The sequence below is a fragment of the Mirounga angustirostris genome, unplaced genomic scaffold, assembly GCF_029215605.1.
Source record: "Mirounga angustirostris isolate CCGP_5_RB_7025 unplaced genomic scaffold, mMirAng1.0.hap1 SCAF_1, whole genome shotgun sequence".
NCBI classification, from domain to species: Eukaryota; Metazoa; Chordata; class Mammalia; order Carnivora; family Phocidae; genus Mirounga; species Mirounga angustirostris.
Window position 1 is genome coordinate 164,855,246 of NW_026991709.1, and position 18,497 is coordinate 164,873,742.

Sequence of the window (18,497 nt, forward strand, 5' to 3'; positions counted from 1 at the left end):
TTTTTAAGATCTTTATTTATTTGACACAGACATAGCGAGAGAGGGAACATAAGCAGAGGGGATGGGAGAGGGAGAAGCAGGCCTCCCGCGGAGCAAGGGAGCCCGATGCAGGGCTCGATCCCAGGACCCTAGGATCATGACCTGAGCCGAAGGCAGACACTTAAAGACTGAGCCACCCAGGCGCCCCAATTTTATTTTTGTTTAAGAGAATTTTTACAATCTGCTTTGTGCAATACATGCCTTTTATTAAAAAAAATGTTCAACGGATTGCTTCTAGCAGTAGCTGGGAAGAAATCTTTACTAACAGCCCTTTACTCTGGTATGAGATTTTACAAGCTATAAAGCTGCTTTTATAGCTATTACCTCACTGAACCCTCACAAACCCTGTGAAAGGAAATCAGGAAGAGGCTTCTCATTTTACAGATGAGAAAACTGAAGTTCAAGGTCACACAGTCAATTAAGTGGTGGATCTTCACCAGTTGATTCCAGACTCCCGTATCTTTTTACTGTACCAATCTGAAAACAAGCTAAGGCCTCTGAACTCTCCTACGTATTCATAGAAATGGTTACTAAAATAATAAATATCAACCCTAAATATCAAACCCCAGGTATCCAGAGGACTAACTGCCATTCAAGATCCTGCTTCCCAAGTGATGCTGTTGTAGTATCTTGCTCACACATCACAGAGAAATCAGATAGATCTGCTTTTCCTTTAAAGGCAGGGCATCTCAGTTTCAAATCACAAATCTATCAGTGAGGAGTCACTTCACCCCTATGAACTTTTTTTCTTCATGTGTAATACAGGAACAACAACATGGATGGATTAGGATTGTTGGAATTCTGTGAGAAAGAATAAATAGAACACTAAGCACAGTGCCTCACTCTTCACAAAGCAGGCACCCATGATCAGTTTACATTTTCTTTTTATGCAGAAAGCAGAAAATTAAGTACACATATCTATCCAACATTTTGTTTTTTATGATTAATGGCCTTCCATGAGATAAGTCAGGCTCAGCTCTTCTCCTTTTGCTGGACTTCCTATACACCTGTTCTAGGATCTCCCCTGTAATTCCAAACAACTCAAGGATATGGTGCTGTCCTAGAGTGAAGAATATTCCTCTGGACTTCTGGCGCTTTTTCCTACATGCCTCAGGGAGCTTGCTGTCAGGCAGTCCTTCAGTATGGGTTTGTCAGCGTGGTAGTTCTTCACTGCAGAAACTGTTTACAATGGGTACAGAGGCAAGCCCTTTGGGAATGCTGCTGGTGCAACAAGGAGTGTTTCTGGGTGGTAGATTGCCTCAGCATAAAAGAACAAGTTCCCTGACTTTGGGTCTGTCATGTGCTTCACAGAACTTGAGGAATCTTGTCAATGACTCCACATGTAATAATCAGTGTGGAACAAATTCTTGAAGAAATGTGTCAATTGCATTAAGCATGGTCATGTGAATCTTTTTTGCAATCATGTGCACTTGGACCATCATTTACGTGGCTAAGGATATAGCATGTGCACCATGGCAATGTTGCTAGCTTCTTTGAAAAGAACTGAATCATCTTTTGGCAGAGCAAATGTGGTTAGTGTCATGACAATCCCTGAGGACAGTGCACACAGAATGTTGAGAGCTGCATGATACAGACAAAGTTGATGTTGTAGGTCATCAGTAACAGGTAGTATGGGAGATTCCAGTTTTCCATATCTGTGTGGTAGCCATGGAACTGGAGTATCAGAGCCAGAGGTAAAGCAAATGGTACCTCCAAAAATAGATCCCTGAGAGCTGGCAGACTGCACAGAGGACTGTGGTACAGATTGTCATAACAGCACGAAGCCCTCTCTATCCAAAAACTTGTAATTATACAATTTTGCTTTTGGGACTTTCATTAAAAAACCCCAACTGTGCAATAAAAACTGTTTTGTTTGCTTTTTAAATAACAGTCTCTTTTGAGATGAAAATAAAAATAAACTTACTGGAAAACAAAGTTTTGCAATTCAAATCATTTCAGTGTCTTCCAAGACTCATCACTCTCTGCCCCCTCTTCATTTTCTGACTTCGCTTCCAAACTCTCCACTTCTCCTTCCACAGGGTGCAACACACACACACACACACACACACCCCATCTGACAATTCTCGACAAGTCCCTCAAAACCATCTGGTCTTCCAAATCAGGGTCTTTAGCCTGAGTCCGCCCCCACCGCCCCCATCTCTCCCGTTCAGCTTCACCCAACGAGCCAGACGAAAGGTGATAGCTCTTATGTGTGCTGTGCTCTACAGTTGGCAAAGTGCAAGGGCAATTTCTGGGTGTACAAGGTAAGGGCAGGTGGGGCCATTAGTTAATTCTTGCCACAAATACTTCACACTGCCGGGCTGCAGGATAGCCAGGCGGCAGGATAGCCAGGCACAGGGGATATAGTGAGTCAATTGGGTAGACCTCTCTTCCCTCAGCCTGCCAAGGAAATTGCAGTGACGCTTACGAAGTTCTCAAATCACTTTTACTATGGTGAAACGGTCAGTTTTGCAGCTTTGTGAGAAGAGGACAGCATTGTTTTTTTTGAGGTTTAATAGGAGGCAGAAAAAAATTTTTGGTCAGTCAAGGGAAGACATGTGCCTTTCTTCTTGCTCTTGAGAAGCGAGCATTTATTTATAAGTTGTCTCCTTGCGCTGGGATCATTCCAATGCAGCAATAAAAGCTTTGAGCCTGAATACCCACTCAGGACAGTTTGGAGTCAAGACTAAACACTAACTACAAGCTCGGGGACTTTCCTGTAGGTCTGACCACACCCTTTGAAGTGGGCGTGTCCGCCCGCCCTGACTAGCTCAAAAGCACACAGGTGTGGCGGGTAGGGAGGAGGCGGCGGAACGGAGAGGACGGGATTCGAACCCACATTCCTGAAGGCGGAGTCCTGGACTGGGCGTTCCAAGGAGGTGGGGGTAGGGCATCCGGCCCTGAAGCCCGCCAGCCGGGCGCCTCGAGCCCCCACCCCCACGGCGGCTCGGGCTACTCCCGCGGCCCAGGGTCACAAAGGCGGTTGCCAGGCGCCCAGTGGAGAAAAGATGCGGCCAGGAAACAGCGGCCGCCACTCTGGAGCGTGCGGCCCGCGGAGTTCAGCAGGTGAGCCCCCGGCCCGGATGGTGGGACCGGGCCCGGGCTCCCACCGCCACGTCCGCTTCGGCCAGAGCCGTCTGACCTCCACCCCCGGTTAAGGATCCCCGGGGGACAAGCCCCTTCTTCCCGCTGGGACGGGGAGCCTCCCCACTCCTGGTAGCTCCAGCCTCTCTGGATCAGGATCGGAATCACAATTCACGAGGACCTCAGCTGCATTTGGACGCTTACTTCCCCTTTCTCAGGTGGGGAAATCGAGGGACTCGGTTCCTTGGAACGGGAGGAGTATGAAAGGGAAGACTTTTTGGCCAGGAGTACAAGGTGTTCCCTATCTGGGAGCTATTAAAGCAGCTTGAACAGACTTCCAAGGTTCAAACCCTCTTGGAGTGGATGACAGTGATTTCTGGGTGGTGGGAGCAGAGGGGTGAATCGTCTTGATTTAAAACTTGGTGGAAGTGGCTTAAAGATCTGGGATCAGAAGCCCTCTCATCCCCACGTTCGTTCTGTCCAGTACTTAAGGCGGGACATTTGATAAAAAGCCTTTTACGTCTGGCCCTATTTGCTCTTAGGAGGGGAGTCAGGAAAAGGATCCTGGGATTAAATAATCTTTTTGGTCATATACTGAGGGAGTTAACACCCTCCACACCCCACCTTGCCATGGTGCTGTACCAGAGCAGCCCTGATCTTGGATGTATTCTCTCAGGGTGATGATAGCAAGCATCAGAAGACTTTCATAGGCTGTTTGTAATAGATAACCATCCCCTCAGTGTCAATTTTTCATCCTAAAGCAGTCCAGATATTTGAACACAGTATGTGAAGGAGTGTACAAAGATAAGGAGAGACAGAACAGTCGAAGGAAAACAACAAATCTCCTTTATGCTACCCACAGTCAGGGACAGGTCTTCTGGTTTGAAATGTCATCAACTCTTTTTTTAAAATGAACTTTACTGTCTTACAAACTATGGTGGAGGAGTCAACTTTTCACAGCATTTCCTGGGCAATTACTGGATGGGATGGGATCAGATCTGCTGCTGTTACCTTTTGTGGGAGAAGAGAGAAGGGGCAGAGAAATATACTTGGCTGGAAAGAAAAGGGAACTGCTATGCCCCTTACCATAATAGGTAGGTGCTCAAGAAATGTTGGCTTCTTCTGAATTCAGTAAAACCTTTTATATATTGGCAGTTTTAAAGTAGAATGATGGAAAATCCAAATTCTACTTAAATAGTTAGCAACATCTTCCCAGCCCTTTGCTTTTTCTTCAAAGGTGGGGGCGGGGGGGGGGGAGAATCAAGATCTTAATCACTAGGTTGCCCATAACAAACCAAAAACAAAACAAAACACACATAGAAGAATTAGCTTTAACCATTTTTAAGACTGTCCTTTGGAAACTTTTCTTCCTTTTAGCCTGGTGTAATTCTTCTGAGGTGGTACATAAGTAGCTCAGGGCTCTGAGAGAGCTGTTCCCGTCAGAAAACAGGTTTTTAGGGCCAAGAGGAGACTGTCTCCATAACTAATACCGAAAACCTTAAGTTCCTTAAAAGGGATGGCATAAGAAATTCTGAGACTGTGAGTACATCAGAATCCCCTGGAGGGTTTGTTTAAATGCAGATTGCAAGCCCTACCCCCAGTTTCCCAGTAGGGCCCAAGAATGTGCATTTCTACATTTCCAGATGATGCTGAAGCTGCTAGTGCCAGAATCACACTTTGAGAACCACTGGTATGAAGTACCAGGAATTAGAGTCACAAATATTTAGTAAGACCTGGCTTTTCTGAGCTTCTAACCACAAATAATGTCTCATCATGAAGTGCCAGCAGCCTCTGTCCCCTCAGAGGTGTAGATTCTGTCTTCAGCAGTTAACAACACAGTATATGTCCTAATAGTGAACTGGGATTATTCCACTTTGGACAATTCCATTTCCTCACCTGTAAAATAGGTTAAAACCTACCTTCAGAGGCTTGTGATAAGATTTAATAAAGTTTTAGTATACATAGCAGTTGCCAGATTCAATACTTGTTACCATCCACTACTGCCCTTTATAGAATTACTAGTATCCTTAACATCTATTGGAATCTGTTAAGGAGAACTACAGAGTAAGTTAAAGTCAATAATGAAACAAATAAATGTGAAATTAAACGGCCGTGCCCTCCCCCAAACCACGCTAGGGAAATTCCATGTTCTGATTCCTCTTCTTTAGGACTGTCAATGGCAGGATACCAGCTTTGGTCACCATGGACCCCACTGGACGAGAGCTTCCAATGGCTGCGGCACACAACACCTACACCTTCTTCAAAGCATCCCTTTAGGGCTTCCCCCTGCTTCCCACATACCCCTTCTGACCTTGAAGTGCAGCTGTGCTTTCAAGAGGTCACTCTAGTCCTAGACAGCCCATTTCTGGAGCCTGGGGTGAGTCCCAAGTTACCCTGCCACACATCAGAGCTCCGAACCATGAACAACAAGAAAGGGCTGGTCAGGAAGCCCCAGCCTATCCGCCTCAGTGGAGTGGATTCCGTGTTTGGCAGGGTCATCACAGCTCAGCCACCAAAATGGACTGGGACCTTCAGAGTTTCAGACAAATCAGCCTTTTGCAAAATCACCAGCCGGGAGAACCAGTGGCCCACTGGACTTAAGGAACCTCAGATTCAGATGACAGTGACCATGTGCAAACAGATGCTGCGCTCTATCCTCTTACTGTATGCAACATATAAGAAGTGCACCTTTGCCTTGCAACACTCCAAGTAAAGGGTTCCCATCTGATTCCTGTTCCTCATACCATGTCCTGTGCTATGTGCCTGAAGCTTACAGAAACCTGTCCATGTAAAAGAAACTGACATCATCTGAGCCATCTTGCTTTTCTGTCAAGCAGTGATAATTCAGGAACCCCTTTCCTCCTTCCCCCCTCCCCCCAAAGGCCAGTGACAGAGCAAAGGAGAACATTTCCATTGTAAAGTTGAACAACATTTAAAAGAGTCAAACTAGTGTTGACATGTACATGTGAGAAAGAACCATTAAACCATATAAACCAATGAGCCTAGTGTGAACTCACTTAAACATCTAAGACCACAATGAGATGGGGAAACAAAGGGGTATCAAGGAAGGAGATTATGACTTTCCAAGTACATGAGGATGAAGGGGTCAAAAATCTATAGATGGGTCAAGGATTAAAAAAAATTATAAAAACAAAACAAATAATCTACCCCACCAAATCAACAACAAAAAAACCTTAACCAACCACATCCTAATACCACTGGAGAGTACAAAAGTGGATAGTAATATTAGCAAATATTAAAGAATATTTATAGCCTGGCAAGAAAGAACTTGGAAGCAGCAATGAAACTGGGCTTTCTGGCAGAACACATGAGAGCTCACCATTTTAGCTGGTGTACTATTAGTAATTCTGCAGAATTGTTATAATAAGTCTATAGGTATAACTCAGAATAATGTGGAAATAAACATATATACAAAGTCAACATGAATTTGATGGTGACTTTTCCCTTTTTATCTTCTATCTACATGACCAAAAAATTTTTAAAAAGCACCCAGAATTTTCCTTTTGGACTTTCTTTGGGCATTGACCAGAAATTTGTTACTCCTCCAAAAACATCACAAAGATCTTCTCATCTCAAATAAAGAATAGGAAACATGGTTTTAATTGGTAGAACTGATGTGTTGGCACCAGTTGCCATTATTTCTCTGCATAAACCCCAACTGAATTCCATGTAATCCTTGATTTAGGAAGGACATTCAGAAAGAGGAATGAGGTAGTTGAGGCAGAACTTAAAACAGAATTTATTTGTAAAACTGGTACAATCCTAAATTTCTAAGTTTCAAAACTAGCTTTCAAAGCCCAGAATTGTTGACTATTCCACAGCAAAGCACTGCCATGTTTGCCCAGACTGGTAAGTAACGCTACAGTGGAATCCTGAGCCAGGGTCTTTGATGATGTTAGATGACCTGTGAAATTCACAATTAAGGTGATTCAGTAAAGCCCACCCTCCTAATGACAAAACAGGATGCTTCCGGTAAGGAAGGTAAGACCGCAGATTCCAAACCCTGAACACAAAATGGGAAGAGGCTAGCAGAGATGGAGAAGGGGCATCCGTCTCTCTGTGGTCTAGTTGGAGTCATCATCACTCTCATCACTATCTTGCTTCTTTTCTCCATCACTTACTTCATCTTCTTCACCATCCTAAGAGGCAAAGGATAATTAGATATTTTAGGTCATCTAGGTGACCCCATGAATTACAGTACTGCTCCCATAGGATTTATAACTGTACTGTATCATTGTTAAAATCAATGATAGGTGTTAAGCCATTCATTTGAAAAAGGAATCGAAGCTCCCCCATTTTTCTTCTATCATGACCATGGAGGTAGGCCACTGTGATACTGACCTATGACATTCTGCAACTGAACCAAATTCACATGATTTCTAAATAAGCCATGGTTTTCCACCTCTACTGCATGTGTGTGACATAGAATAAAGCAGGCACTCAATACAGAATGGAATGTTTGCTAAATTAAGAATTCTGGTGTATCTAATACGAATTCAGCATAAAATTCTTTGGCCTGTAACTCTAATCTGGGAGGTTTGCTTATTAGGAGAAAGTACCAAAGTATTGTCTGCTTCAAAATTTTTTTATGAGAACAAGGTAGAGGTATACTATACAAATAATAAAAGTATTTTTCATGCTAAATGATCTTTCTGCATTAGCCTCAAATTGCATTATAGAGAGGCTTCACAGCAGGGGTTCTTCCTTTTTTTTTTTTTTTTTAAAGATTTTATTTATTTATTTGAGAGAGAGAATGAGAGAGAGAGAGCACATGAGACGGGGGAGGGTCAGAGGGAGAAGCAGACCCCCTGTTGAGCAAGGAGCCCGATATGGAACTCGATCCCGGGACTCCAGGATCATGACCTGAGCCGAAGGCAGTCGCTTAACCAACTGAGCCACCCAGGCGCCCCACAGCAGGGGTTCTTAAATCTGAGCTTCTTGGTATCTAAAACCCACCTGAATTTTAACAAAATTTTATAAACGTATACATTTTTCTTCAGCTTTCTTTAAAGTCCTAAAAGTGGCCCAGAAAAGAATAAGGACCCCTACTCTTACTATAGTCCTCAGTGATTGCAGCTTTTGATTCTGTGCTTTAGCTTTCACCTAATGTGCTCATATTTCTATTTTATATATTCAAACAACATATTTAAATGTTTTAACTCTTTCTTCTCAGCACTCAGAGAACACTTGACCTTTTCTCCCCTCTAAAATAGTTTGATACAAATTTAATATGAATAATGAAAAGGAATTTTTAACTCTATAACATATGCCACAACTTGAGATACTCTTCCGGCCCCCACAGAACTCATATAAAAACAGAAACTTTTCTGGAGAGAATGGAGATGGGCACAGAAATCTTTGATTATAAACATAAGCAGGGAGGGGCGCCTGGGTGGCTCAGTCATGAAGCGTCTGCCTTCGGCTCAGGTCATGATCCCAGGGTCCTGGGATCGAGCCCTGCGTCGGGCTCCCTGCTCAGCGGGAAGCCTGCTTCTCCCTCTCCCACTCCCCCTGCTTGTGTTCCCTCTCTCGCTGTCAAATAAATAAATAAAATCTTTAAAAAAAAAAAACAAACATAAGCAGGGAGGGTGTGCCTAGCTGGCTCAGTTGGAAGAGCACGCAACTCTTGATCTTGGGGTCGTGAGTTCAAGCCCCAGGTTGGCTACAGAGGTAACTAAAATAAATAAATAAACTTAAAAAAAAAACCCATAAACAGTAAAATTTCTATACTTTCTACTGACTCAGAATAATTAACAAAATACATCAATCAACTGCACACTTGGGCCTTATGCAGAGATACCTCCGTTGCTTTGCTCTTGGAAACCTGGGATGCTGTATCATCCTCACTCTCCTCGGAGTTCTGGGACTTAATCTCTTCACCCTAAATGTGAATGGGCCAAGACAAATGGTGGGTTATAATTATCATATTTGGGGTTTCAAGGGGAGAAAGGCTTAGTTTAAAGGCAATAGAAAAGATAATATTCTAGGCATTCAAACATGGTCAAACACGGACATCAACCTGTGATTTAGTATCTAGAGTAGTGATAATCAACCCAAGGTTTCTGAGATATGTGTGGCTCTAATAGAATATGTAGTTTTACAAAAAGTCCATTGCTGTATTCTAATATCATACTAGATTCTACAAGGCCAGGATGTATTGGTAAATATTGTTCTGAAATTTCCCAAAGACCTTAAAGTATATGACCAACGACACACCAACTACAAATGGCCATGTTGAGGCTGAAAGACAGTATACAAAGTGGTTTAAGAACATCAGCTTTTCATCCTTTCTCTTTGGACTCAAACCCTGGCACCTCTCACTTATTGCTGAATGACTTTAGGTAAGTTACTTAACCTCTCCAAGCTTCACTTTTCTCATGGAAACAATAGTATTGTTTTATTATAGTATTTTGTTTAATAGTATCATGGAAATAATAGTACCTCATAGAGCAAATGTGAAGAAAGGAAACAAAGTCTCTGGGGTGCTATTCTTTTCATATGTAAGATTATAAACCCCTCACCTATTGTAAACATGAATGAGAAGGACTTGGATCCTATATGAAAATTGCTAAAACTCCAAAGGAGTACTATAGCCATATAAGATTTCAGCCAGACAGTTCAAACACCTTAGAAATGTTTATTTGTTAAAATTAGGCAGAGAACAATAAAAAATTAAAATAAAATCAACTTACAAGGCTATAAAAAAAAAAATTAGGCAGAGAATAATTTCAGGAATAAGACAGAGTGGTTTAGAAAAAGACCCAAAATAATTTAAAAAGTTTGTCCACATAAACAATTGTTATTATGAATCTACCCCCGGTAGTACTTACAGGAGCCCACTCTGGCTAAGGAGAGAGGTTTTATTGATCTGGCTCTTCTATCGCTGCAGCCTTGTTGTTATCAGTGGTATGTTTTGGTGCCTTTGCTGGCTAGGATGAGGGGTGGAACCCATGACTAAGACCAGAAGCAGTGTCTCCTAACTTTAAAAGGTAAATGGCCACAGCCTTAAGAGAAAGGCAAGTCTTATAGAGAGAACAAGGCTTAGTTGACCTCCTTGACATACCTTCTAATGCTCTCACAAAGAGTGGGAGTAGATTATCTTGGGCTGGGCCCTAGGCTTACCTGCAAGTCCCGGTTTTTGAGGTTGCCCAGCCAGAAAGCCTCCCTGCAATTGTTGAAGATAAGCATGGCTTTCACTCTGCAAACTAAAAGCTCCAGGGTCTTTTTGAGCAAAGGCACATGTTTGGTGAGTTTCGTGTCCTGGTGAATCTAAATGGAAACAAAAGCACCCAACTCATCTGGATTTATCATGCTTTCACATTCCTATACAGAAACTTTTGAATTCCTGATATCTTGAACACTGAATAAGAGCATAAGTCCTTCCAGTATAGGTCAGAGACATATTCCATTAAACAGCAGTTTGGCAGAGTACTCTGAAGAGAATGGCAGCTCCCCTTCAAGGTAAAAGAGCCTAGAAGACATACCACCAACACCTTAGGTTCTTCTTCATGACCTCTTATTGACCAATTATCAATGAATTTACCTAAAATGTTCTTGAACATGTATTATACTGATATTAAACAACAGAGTATCCCTATTTAGCTAGGTGTCCCTAAAACTCCATTGTTCAACAAATTCTAAAGTTAGAACCAGGGGAAGAAGTGAGCAATAGACTGAAAAAGAATTTGGTTTGCCCATGACTACAGAGTTCTATGGTTCTGTGTTTCTTCAGACAAAAAGTGACAATGGTTCAATTGTAGGCTTTAAGTGGAAAAATCCTCTAATGGTAAAATGTTCTCACAAGAGACAGATGTGTTCCTTGACAAGTAAATAGTACAGCTGAAAAGCTCTGAAGATGTCTGCTTTTAGAACCACCTCTTGTCTCTAGCAAAGAATCGTCACTTACATAATATTCCTCCCACCCGAGTACGTTATAGAAGCAACACGTCCACCAACATTCTATATCTCTCACCAAAGAGAAGCTTCTACAGGAAATAGAGCTATGGAGTTTGAGTCAAACTTCAGATGCAGAAACTGCCCTCTACATGACTGCCCAATTTCAACTAGCAACTAAGGATCTGAGCACTCTGAATTAAACTGCCTTTGGACAGACAGTCTCAAAAATAAAGACTCAAGAAGAGTAAAAAAGGAAGAAGGAACTGGAGCCTGTGGATCTCCTAATCACACTGCTGATTAAGCCAACAGGCAGGCTGGTGCCATGACCTGCTTTCCTTCTTACCTTGGAATGCCCACACAGGTGATGAAGCAGCCTCGTATCCAGCTGGAAGGTTTCCAGTAAGCTCAGAACATCCTCCTACAACCAACAAAATCATAAATGCCATATTAAATGCTCTCATTTCATTTTAGATGCAACCAAGGGCTCCAAAGAGGATAAGCTCCACAGGTTCCAGCTGTGTATTAGCAATCATCTCAATTTGGCCCTTGAAGCTAGGGCTTACTAGCTATCCCCCCCTTTCTCTTTCTAGGTTATGAGGAACCAACCAAATACTGTGGGAGTGTCTTGCAAACTTGCTAAATATGTGTAAGAAATCATCACCTTTGTTACTATCCTTATTTCATTACTATAACCCTGGATCTCACTTGGCCAAAAAAAACCTCTCCAGACTACCTATTACAGGGGCGCCTGGGTGGCTCAGTCGGTTAAGTGTCTGACTTTGGCTCAGGTCATGATCTTGGGGCCCTGGGATCAAGCCCCACATCACGGTCCCTGCTCAGCGGGGAGTCTGCTTCTCCCTCTCCATCTCTCCCTGCCCCTCCTCCTGCTCGTGCTCTCTCTCTCTAATGAATAAGTAAAATCTTTAAAAAATAAAAGTTAAAAAAAAAAGTCTGCATGTTAAAAAAAAAAAAAAGACTACCCATTACAACAGCAAAGAGTTTATGACACACATGAATTATTATTATTATTCCTGAGGGTAGACTTAGACAAGCACAAAGGAATAAGCAAATGACACACTGATATCGAGGTCCTAGGAGTGTAGCAACACAATAAAACCAAGCTAAAAGGAGCAACCACCCTCAGATCTGGCGTAGAAGTAGAAAGGTGGGTTTAATCAGAGTGGGTCTAAAGTTCAGCCTACTTTGGAATATTCAGTCCAATATGGGCATCTCTGGTGATAGCTGAAGTGGATCAAAGGAGCCAGAGTAGAACTGTGGCCCAGAACCTGGGCAAGGGGACCGCCCCCACTCCCAGCCTAGGAGCCACCATGGATAGATCTTCTGAGCAATTGTACAGAACCCATCTTTCTTCTGTGCTCTCAGTTCTTACCCGGTGTTTTCTAAAACTGAAGTCTAGGAGCGGCATACACTGCTTCAGAAATGCTTCCACAAAGAGACGTCCATACTGAAGAAGAGAAGAGACACACTGGTGATGACCCCTACTGAGGTCTTGCACACAAAGAGCCCCTGCCTGAGGTAGCATAGCATCACCCAGCCCAGGGGTTTTATTTTCTTATTTTCGTATATAAAAAGATAAACTGGGAAGAGTCCAAAAGTTAATTTGGAAAATGTAAGCTTAATGCAAAAATTAAATGGGCCTCTAACTAAGCCTCAGAGTTAGGCAGACTTAACTATCCTAGACACAGCCAATGGGCAGAGGCCATAGAAAACAGGTGGACCAGCTGTCTGAGAACCACTTACTCACAAAAGGAAAAAAACCGTGTAGAGCTGAGGAAGTACATAACTAACTGCCAAATCTACCAATCAGATAAATCACTCCCCCTTCTTACCCATTTTCTGCACTGGCACCAGGGTGGAGTAAAGAGGAAGAGAGGAACCAGGGGATAACAAGAATGGGGCGCCATCCAATTGGAAGGAACCATAAGGAGTAGGAAAGACACATTCTCCTCATAACGTTTCCTAGCTCCTAACCCATCATCAAATCTAGGGCTAATCTGGGCTCTCCCCCAGGGAGACAAGTTTGGGTTATCAGGATACCAGCTTCCACATTCATGAGGCCAGCCATGGGCTTTAAAAAGAGGAATCGGGGATGTGTGGGTGGCATAGTTGGTTAAGCGTCCAACTCTTGATTTCAGGTCAGGTTATGATCTCAAGGTCATGAAATGGAGCCCTGCATCAGGCTCTGTGCTCAGAGTGGAGTCCGCTTAAAACTCTCCCTTTCCCTCTGCCCTTCTGCCCTGTGTGCATGTGTACTCTTTCTCTCTCTCAAATAAATAAATAAATCTTTAAAAAATTAATTAATTAAAATAAAATAAAAAGAGGAATCACCCACCACTCCTTCCTCCCTATTGCCTGGGAAGGAATGGCAAGGAGTGACTAGTGCTCCTGAAGTCAGCTGTCCTGAAGCCACTCCCCATAGTTCTCAGACTCAGGTCAAAAGTTTTCAAACTCATAGAAAAATCAGCTTCTCCAGTCATCCCACTACTGTGGGAAAACATATCCACTGTCTTTTCTAAACTACCACCTGTTAGCACAGATTCCAAAAAATCTGGCTTGTGGGCAAAGTATTAAGCAACTCCTTTCAGCTGAGGCCATTTCTAGAAAGATCCACAGGAAGAATAAATACTAAAGAGTGCCAGGTCAAGGAGCGCCTGGTGGCTCAGTTAAGCATCTGCCTTCGGCTCAGGTCATGATCCCAGGGTCCTGGGATCGAGCCCCGAATTGGGCTTCCCTGCTCAGCAGGAAGCCTGCTTCTCCCTCTGCCACTCCCCCTGCTTATATTCCCTCTCTCGCTGTGTCTCTCTCTGACAAATAAATAAAATCTTAAAAAAAAAAAAAAAAAAAAAGAGGGCCAGGTCAATCTCTCACCTTCAAACATACATGCAGAACAGGACGACTATCAAACACCTGGAGATACAAAAGACAAGAAACCAAAGCTGAGGTCTGCTTGTTTGAGCACCGCCAGCCTCTTCCCCATTGTGCAAAGCACAGCTCTGGGTGTCATAGAGAATTCTAAAATGAAGAAGGCATGTCAACAATTAAATTAATTATGAAACAGAATAAAGTAATCACCATCACTGAAGTTCAAAAAAGGAACACGGAAGCAAAGAGTAAGAATTCTAACTCAGGATATTAAGAAGATGGCATTATAGAAATCCAAACCTTGATGCGAAGCCTTAAAAAAAAATAGATGAGAGGTGGAAGGAGAGAGAATGACATTCTGAGCTGGGAGAATAGCCTAGCAAAATCATGGAGTGGGTAAGAGTACAGAGTGTATGGGACAAAGAAAGCATTCAGGGTTGGAAGAATGTGACAGTGGGAATGTGCTCGGGTCACAGAGGACCTAAGACAAGGTGAGAGCCATTAAATAGTATTGTGGCACAGATAGGGAAGGAGAAAGAGAGAGAAGGAAAAAGACACTGCCTCGGGAGAGAAGAAAGGATTATCCAGGATGGGTAGAGGGACAAGGGAAAAAGAAAGGTGAGAACAGGTCCCCAAGAAAGGGAGGGGAAACGAGCAGGGAGAGTCCATTTTGGAAGCCAGGACCCTTCTCGGTTTCTGTAGTTAGCTGGTGAGGTGGGTCAAGGAGCCTGCACACTCACCTTTATCAGGCTGATGAGGATACTGAAGTCTCGAACAGCCATATTCCAGTAGAGGAGCTTCTCTTCATGAATCTGGGGGCAACCAAATATATAGGTACTTCTGAACCAGCCAAGTACTTCTCTTACTGTATTTCCACTAATATATGGGTCTTGGGTTACATAGCTATTCAAAGATTAATTTAAGCCAATTATTCTCTCAGATGTTACCAGTGCACCCACCAGATGATTCTGAGGCCTGCATAGGGTGCCTTATAGAGAGTTTCTAAAGAGGACTCCTCTTCAGGAACTTCCAAGTAGGAAAAAGCCTCTGCAACATACCTGCTGGTGACCAGATCCCTGCAGCTTCTCTGATTCCTACGCTCTCAGCGGTCTAGCTCAGTTCTGGTTAACAGGCAGCAGCACAGCATCTTAAACAGGCCTGCTCACCTCATGCCAGCGCACGAGCAGCAAACTGCCGGGCATGGGAGGCTGCGACCAAAGACATTTTTTCCAGAGCTAGGGCTTGCTTATGGAGCAGTCTGAGCCTGCCTCTGGGCAGTAGCCAGGGAGTATAGAGCCCAATCCTCCCTCAAACTGGAAGGAAAGGAAATTAAACCAGGAACTCTTTGACAAAGAATCCTGGATCTCTCTAACTCAAAGGAAGTAGTTTAGAAGAAACCCTGGACCCAAGAAATAGAAGATGCAGCAGCTTCCTAGTAACCAGGTCTACCTCTTGTGGTGGGAATATCTGACCCACCTGTTGTGAGTCTGCTGCTGTGCCAGCCTGAAGACCCTTTACTGTCTTCTCTAGTTCAGCCATCATCACACGGAAGAAAATGACAAAGGTGTGCCTAAAGAGGGGAAAACATGCATGCTCACACAACGACGGGTTAGAAAGAACTTCCAAGGAAGAAGTCAAGGAATCAAAAGTCATTTCCTTCCCCCACCTCTCAGAACTTCCTTTCACTAGGGTCCACTGTTAAAGGATAGGGGAGTGGAAAGGATTCACAAAGGAGCCCAAGAAGATGGCCTGTCAAATAAAGGAATTAACTTTATGAAGGGAGACTGTGTAGTGGCATGGAAGGAGCTGTGAGGTAGTGGTAAAAAGATCCAAGTTCAAGTTCCTAATTCCATACTGCCTGTGTAAGTCTGAGTAAGTTCCCTCTCTAATGCTCATTTTCCTCATCAGTACAACAGGGATAATAATACCTACCTCACAGAATCATTGAAAGGATCGAATGACATAAAGAATGTGAAAGTGCTTTATAAACTTTGTATGAGATAAAAAACCCATTGAGATGTACATGATTAGACACAACACTTTATCCTAAAGGTGGTTAAAATATTAGTCTCACTTTTAAAGGATGAAAGTACTAACATGAGATGTTTGATGACTAAATATGGTCTTTGAAGACTACTGAAAATTCATTCCTCACTAAGGTCCTTTCACATGGGTTGGCTGAGAGCCCCTTGAAAAAAAGGCACAGTAGACATTCTATGTGTTGAATGAATGACTGTACCTACCATGTGTATCAGAATTAAATGAAGGGTGAGCCTACTGGGAAGGGGGCTGAGGCCGGGTCATCTTTACCAGGCCAGGAAGGCAGGGTTTGGCCCTGGCAACCGCACTGCGATGTGGTTCGAGATCCTGCCCGGGATCGGCATCATGGCCGTGTGCTTGGTCATCCATTGCGTAGCCACGGCGCACATCCACAGGTTCAGTAATGGAGGCAAGGAAAAAAGGGATGCCTATTATCCGTATCAGTGGAGTTTGATGCAAAGAGATAGGCGGGTCTCTGGAGTTAATCGTTACTATGTGTCAAAGGGTTTGGAGAATATCGATTAAGGAAGCATTTTCCTGACTGATGAAAAATAACTCCGTCATACTCATCTACCCCTTCCAGACGGTAAGGCAGTGTATTAATGTAGTGCATAATAAAAACAAAACAAAAAAAAAATTAAATGAAGGGTAAGGTAGTTATTTGGAAACCACATACATTGGACAGTGTGATTCTAATTAGGGAAAAAAACTGGAGGAGAGAACTCCCTTACCTGGTCAGGGTAGGGAACGTGGAAGAAGATGCATCTTTAGGAGAATTGATCAGTTCTGGGACACCAACCCCAGCAATCTCCTCTATGGCCTTCAGAACACTGTTTGTATGCTCCAGGTAAATGCTGCATTGAGAGCCACAGGAATATAAACACACGTTACCAGAATTCCTAAATCAAGATTTCTTTCCTGACATATTACCAGGTACTTAGCTTTATTTATTTATTTATTAAATTTAAATATTTTATTTATTTAGAGAGAACGTGTGTGGGTGCACCCATGCAAGCAGGGGGAGGGGCAGAAGGAGAGGGAGAAGAGAATTCCAAGCAGACACTGCACTGAGCGTAGAGCCTGATACAGGGCTCAATCTCATGAACCTGAGATCATGACCTGAGCAGAAAGTAAGAGTTGGTTGCTTAACCAACTGAGCACCCAGTCATCCCACCAGGTACTTAGCTTTAAAACAACTACTAGTGTTTATAAATTTTTTTAAAAAGATTTTATATATTTATTTGACAGAGAGAGACACAGCGAGAGAGGGAACACAAGCAGGGGGAGTGGGAGAGGGAGAAGCAGGCTTCCCGCTGAGCAGGGAGCCCAATGCGGGGCTCGATCCCACGACCCTGGGATCATGACCTGAGCTGAAGGTAGGCACTTAACGATTGAGCCACCCAGGCGCCCCTATTAATTTTTTTTAAAAGATTTTATTTATTTGAGAGAGCACGAGCAGGGGAAGGAGCAGAGGGAGAGGAGGAGACTTCCAGCTGAGCAGGGAGCCCTACGAAGGGCTCGATCCCAGGACCCCGGGATCATGACCTGAGCCTAAGGCAGACGCTTAGCCTACTGAGTCACCCAGGCACCCCTACGAGCATTTATTTTTAATCAAATGAAGATTGCAGGTAATTATCAGGAGATAAAGGAAATGATGTTTCAATTGGAAATACAGTTAGACACTTTGGAAGTGATGGATGAGTCTTGGATATAGTAGGCAACAAATTATTACCTAACTCTGGTTAACAAGGCAAAATACAACAGCAGACGCCTCCATTTCCTCCAGCTAGTCAGGAACTAGCTGACAGTATAAAAAAGAACCAGTGGGGCACCTGGGTTCCTAGGCACCTGGCAAGAGATCCCAACAATGGCAATATGGACTATTTGGCTCATGGAAAGAAACCAAGCCTCTCACCTGAGCAAAGTTTGGAGCTGTTCAGTAGGGATGCTACTCTTCTCTTTCTCCCCACTTGGCCACACCCGACAGAGGAACTGTTTGGCCAACGAAGCTGATGGAGAAGCAAGACAAACACCCTCATGCATGGAAAAAAAAAAATTTTTTTTTAAAGATTTTATTTATTTAACAGAGAGAGAGATAGCGAGAGCAGGAACACAAGCAGGGGGAGTGGGAGAGGGAGAAGCAGACTTCCCGCTGAGCAGGGAGCCTGATGTGGGGCTCTATCCCAGGACCCTGTGATCATGACCTGAGCCAAAGGCAGCCGCTTAACCGACTGAGCCACCCAGGCACCCCTCAAGCATGGAAAATTGACTATACTCTTGTTTTTCAGGTTTTTGGGGGATGATTAATGATCAAAAGGATTGTTGTGTTTTTTTTTTTAATATTTACTCTGAAGTTCCTAGTCTGACAATTTGGAAAAAGCTACCATGGGTTCCTGCTCTACTGGTCCTTTGACCAGAAATAAACCCGTTTGTCTAGGACCCAATGCATCCCACCATCTCACCCTGCCCTGACACATACACAAACATGAACTCAAAAGACACACACTGCTGGGCAATAGGACAACCAATCTTGT

The 18,497-nt window shown here is 43.4% G+C and overlaps 3 protein-coding genes across 9 annotated transcripts in view; 2 read left to right on the plus strand and 1 right to left on the minus strand.

Annotated features, from left to right (window-relative positions):
* Positions 1 to 2,716: 2,716 nt before the first annotated feature.
* FANCD2OS (FANCD2 opposite strand) lies at positions 2,717 to 6,559 on the plus strand. Of its 3 annotated transcripts, XM_064592494.1 has the most exons (3): positions 2,717 to 3,341; positions 4,067 to 4,217; positions 5,292 to 6,559. In XM_064592494.1, exons 2-3 carry the CDS (start codon positions 4,199 to 4,201, stop codon positions 5,834 to 5,836), a joined length of 564 nt encoding a protein of 187 aa, XP_064448564.1. In that variant the 5' UTR covers positions 2,717 to 3,341; positions 4,067 to 4,198; the 3' UTR covers positions 5,837 to 6,559. The 3 variants fall into 3 exon arrangements, with proteins under 3 accessions (XP_064448564.1, XP_064448560.1, XP_045719733.1); XM_064592490.1 differs by having other exon boundaries at positions 2,717 to 4,217; XM_045863777.3 differs by lacking the exon at positions 4,067 to 4,217.
* Positions 6,560 to 6,856: 297 nt separating this feature from the next.
* The window catches only part of FANCD2 (FA complementation group D2), a 57,769-nt gene continuing 46,128 nt past the window's right edge, over positions 6,857 to 18,497 (minus strand). For 4 of the 5 annotated variants that reach the window (XM_064592476.1, XM_064592478.1, XM_045861850.3 and 1 more), the window contains 10 exons: positions 17,879 to 17,972; positions 16,695 to 16,817; positions 15,400 to 15,493; positions 14,664 to 14,735; positions 13,930 to 13,968; positions 12,431 to 12,505; positions 11,384 to 11,458; positions 10,267 to 10,413; positions 8,945 to 9,025; positions 6,857 to 7,283 (listed from right to left, as the gene is read on the minus strand). In XM_064592476.1, the coding sequence (XP_064448546.1) occupies positions 7,209 to 7,283; positions 8,945 to 9,025; positions 10,267 to 10,413; positions 11,384 to 11,458; positions 12,431 to 12,505; positions 13,930 to 13,968; positions 14,664 to 14,735; positions 15,400 to 15,493; positions 16,695 to 16,817; positions 17,879 to 17,972 (875 nt within the window). In that variant the 3' untranslated portion in view covers positions 6,857 to 7,208. Of the gene's footprint in view, positions 7,284 to 8,944; positions 9,026 to 10,266; positions 10,414 to 11,383; positions 11,459 to 12,430; positions 12,506 to 13,929; positions 14,074 to 14,663; positions 14,736 to 15,399; positions 15,494 to 16,694; positions 16,818 to 17,878; positions 17,973 to 18,497 lie in introns of those variants that run through there. The other variant, XM_064592481.1, reaches the window with a different exon arrangement.
* On the plus strand, positions 16,276 to 16,537 carry LOC123833568 (NADH dehydrogenase [ubiquinone] 1 alpha subcomplex subunit 1-like). Its single transcript, XM_045861851.3, has one exon. It carries the CDS (start codon positions 16,276 to 16,278, stop codon positions 16,486 to 16,488), a length of 213 nt encoding a protein of 70 aa, XP_045717807.1. The 3' UTR covers positions 16,489 to 16,537.

Coding starts and splice junctions, on each gene's coding strand:
- FANCD2OS (XM_064592490.1), top strand. CDS start 4,034: ATGAACTTTACTGTCTTACAAACTATGGTGGAGGAGTCAACTTTTCAC. Junction 4,218..5,291: donor TATGCCCCTTACCATAATAG/GTAGGTGCTCAA, acceptor CCTCTTCTTTAG/GACTGTCAATGGCAGGATAC.
- LOC123833568 (XM_045861851.3), top strand. CDS start 16,276: ATGTGGTTCGAGATCCTGCCCGGGATCGGCATCATGGCCGTGTGCTTG.